The sequence below is a fragment of the Cricetulus griseus genome, assembly GCF_003668045.3.
Source record: "Cricetulus griseus strain 17A/GY chromosome 1 unlocalized genomic scaffold, alternate assembly CriGri-PICRH-1.0 chr1_1, whole genome shotgun sequence".
NCBI lineage: Eukaryota > Metazoa > Chordata > Mammalia > Rodentia > Cricetidae > Cricetulus > Cricetulus griseus.
Window position 1 is genome coordinate 84,646,588 of NW_023276807.1, and position 6,000 is coordinate 84,652,587.

Below are 6,000 nucleotides of genomic sequence, written 5' to 3' on the forward strand. Positions count from 1 at the left end.
ATCAAGCGTTTAAACCATGTGTCCCAAAGTTTTTGTTGACTGGCCATAGAACCTGCTATTGAGCTATTTATAGTACTTGAAAAAAAATGCTGCCAGATAGCTTAGAAAAGTCAGTATTGTCTTAAATTGATAAAAAAAAATTTTACCTCCCTGGCGTGTAATTCCATATTCTGAACTGTTATGCTGTCTATTCTTTTGCTTGTAGAATGGTGTAGAAGATCTTCGGACTGAGCGATTACAAAAAGCAACAGAACGTTTCAGAAATCCGGTTGTGTTCAGCAAGGATTCTACAGTTAGAAAAACTCAACTCCAGTCTTTCAGTCAGTATGTTGAGAATAGACCAGGTAGGAATGCTTTTAGAACTGTCTCATGATGTAACAGTGTTTAACTGTAGGTGTATATGTATTAAATACAGAAATGCTGATAATGTAAAGCCACATTTCAATATATAAATATCAAGCTTTATAATAATTTTACATGCCTCTCCCCTTTTTTTAAGAGATGAAAAGACAGAGATCAATACAGGAAGATACAAAGAGAGGAAATAAGGAGAAGGCAGCGATAACTGAAACTCAGAGGAAGCCATCAGAAGATGAAGTACTTAATGTATATTAATTTTTGTGTGGTTTCATGATTGCTGATAATTCCAAACTGTATGTGGAAATAGTGCCTTTATTTGTTAAAATGAGATGTTAGGTTTTTTAAGATGTCAATCTCCAGTGCATTCAAAGCAGTGTGAGAGGGGTACGCTGCTGAATTAGTCTGCAGTGTGGTGATAATTGTCAGATAAAAAAAAAATGAATTTTTCAGAGTTCCACAGCCCCAGCTTCCTTGAGACATTTCCATCAGGGCACTTCCCATAAAGAGATTCCAGTATTGATCTACCGGGAGGATTTTAATTATTACAATAGCAGATACCGCAGGGCTGCAGTCAGAGGGAGAAGTCACATGAGACCCGCTAGAATTTCTCAGCCAACCCATTTTGTTGGCTTGGGTTAATGGGTGTTCAACCTTTCCATTATCCAGATCAGCCGTGAATTACTAGCTGAATGATGTTTGCATTAATATAATATATATGGTAATTTCTTCACTTAATTAACGGGGAGGTTCAGCTCAGTAGGGGTATGGGCTGATCATGTGTAAAATTGATTTGTGAGGGAAATATTTGATAGACCGCAGGGAGAAAGCTGCTTTTGATGGACAGCTGTGGGACAGAGCAAGGAGAACAAGTTTTAACTTGAATTTTGTCTAGAAAGAAGCACAGCTCTCTTTAGTAGTGTTACTTTTGTATTATCTACAGTTTGAATATTTTCAGTGTGAAAAATCATGTTTGGGGGGATTTTAAAATCATTTAAGTGAAACTCAAAGTATTTGGCACGTTTTGGGACTCTAAAGGTGTCCTGTTTTATGCTTTTCACCTATAGGAGACCCAGAAAAGCCTAAGTTTAAAAAAAAAAAATACCACTGGTGTATCTTGAGAAAGCATTTGGCATAGCTTTGTGAGCTAGAGAATATTTGCATGTGTGGTGTGTGTTCACACTAAAGAATTCCAATCATTGGCCCAAAGCACTGCAGGACTAACAGATCTGATTATGAAATTTGCACTGTACAGTAAAGTCTAGTGTTTGCTACAGTTTCTGCTTTTATGTTTGTATTGTGTGCAAACTACGATGTTTGTATTATCCCTTTGGATGAGACTGCAGACAGAAAAAGTCCCTTTAGAAAATGCTGTGCTGTCTAGTAGGTAGGTGAGAAGTATCTGCCAGGTTATTCTTAGTTTTATGCTTACCAGTAGCACACATTGAAATAGAAGATCATCCATTTTGTACGAATCGTTAAACAATAATGACATTGTATTCAGTGACTACAAGACTACCAGATTTATGATTTTCTAAAACATTTTAACTTTAAATTTATCAACTGTCATCAGTTTAACAAGTAAAAGTTATAAATTGACTTCACAAATGAATACAGTCTTTAAGTAGTTCATAAAGTATGTAAGTTATAAGTAGAATTGAACATATTTGTTGACTGTGAGGATTTATAATAATTATGTCTTGATTGTGCTTCTTGTTTAAAGAGAACCTAAATACAGTCTTTCACAGCTTCTCAGCAGTCACTACTTCTTGAGCTGGGAAAGCATTTGATGGAGACCCTACTACTTCTATCTCTGAATGAATAATGCTCTGCATAGTGACGATAGTGGTGGTGATGAGTAACCACGAAGCCATCGTTTAATACCTAGAAGTGTCAAAGGGTACAAGAGTTGCAAGGAGAGCTTTTCATTTATTTGCTGTGACAATACCATACGTACATATACATATATAAAAATTAAAACTTGAAATTATATTGGTACTTCATAATATAGAACTATTTTAAATAAAGCTTATAATGCCATTTTTAAATTATGGATGACTATGAAAGTAAAATTTCAAATAGAAATACAAATTTCTTTAAAAAGAAAAATAAACAGTGAGCTAGTTGAATTAGATTCTAAGTAGCAATTCTGCTTCTGTATATCACACTTTCTAATGAAAGATTCATTCTAAGAATCACTAAAGGAGAAATTCTCCATCTCACTCATTGTTAACTTTTTATATATGGTAAATCTGAGTGTAAATTTGTAAATGTAGCAGGAACCAGCTGGACTGTTAAGACCTTGCAACAGTTTGTTATACTTGATGCGTGTGAAAGATCCCTAAATCCCAGGCAAAGAGTGGGCTTGGTACTAGGTTGATTCTAAGTGTGTGTTCGCTTCTCTAGGTAAGTGCTTTACTAAGTGTTTGTAGAAAGGAAAAATGCAACTTACAAGTGATTTTTTTCCCCCTTCCTGTTTGTTCTCGTTAACAGAAAGGGTTCAAAGACACCAGTCAGTATGTTGTAGGAGAATTGGCAGCACTAGAGAATGAGCAAAAGCAAATTGACACCCGTGCCGCGCTGGTGGAGAAGCGCCTCCGCTATCTCATGGACACAGGTACGGTGCCCAATTACACTGTAAACAGTTTTGGCAAATTGAGCGTTCACAAACTCTTATAGAGTTTTGGAAGTGTGAATCTTTGAAGCCTGAATGTTCAGCAAAACTGCCTTGAAAATAAAAAGGCTGCGATTTGCAGCCACCTCTCTGGGCCCTGGTGATAAGAGTGCCTTCATGGGAAGTGATAACTCGCCCTGATACCGTGTGAGCCAGCACTATTGAACAGTGTGCTCATCCATGCAGAGTTGGAATACACATCTGTGCCTCATTGATATGCCACTGCTTAAAAAAAAAGTAAGATCTTTACTGTTCTACTGATTCATTGGGGGAAAAAAGATTTGGCCAGCTAAAGCCATGTACTGCGTGCAGCAGAGTGCTGTGCGTAGGGATGGCTCCATGGACTAGATCACTGAAATTTGAGAATACTATCTGGTTACTGATGCTCCACAGTTTTTTTTTTTTTTTCCAAGAGAAAGGTTTTTAAAAGTCTGTAATACTTTATGTTGTAGCTGCATTTGAAAGGATTAAAGTATATAGCAAGGTTTGTAAAGATGGGTACGCGCAGGAAGTTAGCTCCTAAGCAGAGGGCAGAGTGGCATTTAATGCTGATTGCCAATGGAGATTGTATAGATCTAAGAGCACAATAAGCTACTGGAAAAGAACTCTGCACATGTGCGCATGTGTTTCTTTAAAGTGCTACTCATACAAAATGATAGCAATTGAGAATTAAGTTTAAACCCTTCATACCAAAATAAAGGCAAGTTATGGTATTAAAAACCTACCAAGAATGAGAGTTAAAAATCTGTTCCAATTAGCTGGTTTGGGTTTTGTGATTGTTGTAAAGAACTTTGGGATTTAGCATTGGGAAGCCCTCCTGAGTCGTCTTGTCTGCTTTCTTACACTTTATTCATAAAACTTTTTTATATGGGATAATTGAAAATGTATGTTTTAGCAACATCAGAAATTACTCAAATAGGGATCCTGGGCCTTTTCTGATCCCGTGAGCTTCACACTTGAGAAGTTGAACTCCCAAGCTGCTTCTGAAGCACCTCAGGCCCTGCCAAGACAGTAATGGAACTCAGGATTCCTCACTTCTCTTCAGCAGAGTGGACTGGGTTCATTTTACTTGAATATTGGGCTTCTTAGAAGAATTGGGAGCAAAGTTCTATTTAAAATGTAAAAAAAAAAAAAAAAAAAAAAAAAAAAAAAAACCTTTGGGGGAAGTAATTGCTGTTGAGGGAACAGATGTAGCAGGTGCTCAGTGTCACACGGATCACCAAGCACAAACCATGAACAGAATCCAGACCACCAGAGTCCTGTCATGGCCCTTCTCACTGCACCAGAGTAGCCAGGCCGTGGTTAGCAATACCCTAATGTGTGTGTGTGTGTCATGTGTGTCTTGCCTTCTGTACATACAGTTGTGTGGGGTAGGTACACATCTATAATCTCATATAAAGCTTTACATATATTCCTATATAAATGTAAATATAAGTATAAATTTATGTTTTTCTTTGGTTTCTAAAAGGACTCTAAATATATTATCTATGCTAGCTATAAGAATATAAATATGTGATAATATAACTTCTCTAATAATTTTGAATTATTTGCTTAACTATTTTAAGGGGACTGATGACTTTCTGCTTTGTTTATATTGTGTTAACAAATGAAAAAAGATTGCTATGCTGACTGTACTGAATAGTGTATGTTACTATATGGAGCTGATACCAGGAGCCATACGCCAGTAGTAAGGAAGGTAGAAATTCTGTTTTTTCTCTTTCATACATGGAGCTGACTTATTGAGGGTTCTAACCAAAAGAAACTCACCTTCTCCTTCCCAGCCCCTGTATTACCAGTGGAACTTGGAATGGCCTTCTCCAGCTGAAGGTTACAGACTACAGATTGATTCCAGAATCCCTTTGGGGAGTATCATATCCCTTATTCACAAGACAGAATTTTATCCTGCTAGGTCTCTGCTGCAGATTCAGACAAAAACTGACCCAACTTGATAAGTTCCAAAAATCACCTTAGACTGTAACAGGCCTCCTCCAGCACAAAGAACATACGGAGACTAAAAACTAGTTAGTATATGATACACAGGATAGTATGCTAGAAAGCAAAAGCTCCAAATTGTCTTTTTCTTCTCTCAGGGTTCTAGTACATTCCAACTTGCATTCATTTTAACAGTACCTCGTCTCTGGTATGTTAGTAATGTCAGTGTGCTTTCTGAATCTCAGCCTTAGAAATGAACACAGATTATTCTTCACATGTTGACCATGTGAAGATGACCTTGACTCTTAACAAGGTAGCCCTGTGGGTAAAATGCTTGCTGAATAAGCCTGACAACCTGAGTGTGTGTGAGAGAGAGAGAAAGAGACAGAGACAGAGACAGAGACAGAGAGAACCTGCATCGCATCCCCAGAACCCAGGTAAAGCTGGGAAGAAAGAACTGACTCCATAGAGTTGTCCTGTTGACCTGTACATGCATGACCTGTACAGGCATCAGGCATGTGCACCTGAAATAAAATAAAATTAGTAGGTAGCCTTATTAGTAAGGACAGCTTGAGCATAAATTCTCAGGTTTTCTAGCTTTTGGTTCCCATCTCTTCCCTATCATTTCTTCTTCTCCCTCTGACTTCTTTTTTCTTTTTCTTTCTTTCTTTTTTTTTTTTTTTTTTTTTGGCTTTTTGGTTTTTTCAAGACAGGGTTTCTCTATGTAACAGCCCTGATGCCCTAGAACTCCCTTGGTAGACCAGGGTGGCCTCAAACTCACAGAGATCCACCTGCCTCTGCCTCCCAAGTGCTAGGATTGGAGGTGTGCACCACCATGCCCAGCATTTGATTGACAGTTCTTTTACTTTTTGATCAGTGTGAACATTTATGTGGAGATATCTGTTTGAAACACCGTTTAAATTCTTTTGTATATCTAGGATTAGGATTTCTAAATCATATTGAAATTCTGTACTTGGTTGAGTTATAAAATTTAGAAATCAAAGTATGTTTTCCAAATGAAACTGTTATAACTAAAT

At 37.3% G+C, this 6,000-nt stretch overlaps 1 protein-coding gene across 10 annotated transcripts in view; it reads left to right on the forward strand.

Moving 5' to 3' along the window:
* The window catches only part of Ehbp1 (EH domain binding protein 1), a 270,164-nt gene that overhangs the window by 226,611 nt on the left and 37,553 nt on the right, over positions 1-6,000 (forward strand). For 8 of the 10 annotated variants that reach the window (XM_035453507.1, XM_035453512.1, XM_035453510.1 and 5 more), the window contains 3 exons: positions 206-344; positions 500-606; positions 2,851-2,974. In XM_035453507.1, coding sequence (XP_035309398.1) covers positions 206-344; positions 500-606; positions 2,851-2,974 — 370 coding nt within the window. The remainder of the gene's footprint in view (positions 1-205; positions 345-499; positions 607-2,850; positions 2,975-6,000) is intronic. The other 2 variants (XM_035453511.1, XM_035453509.1) reach the window with 1 other exon arrangement.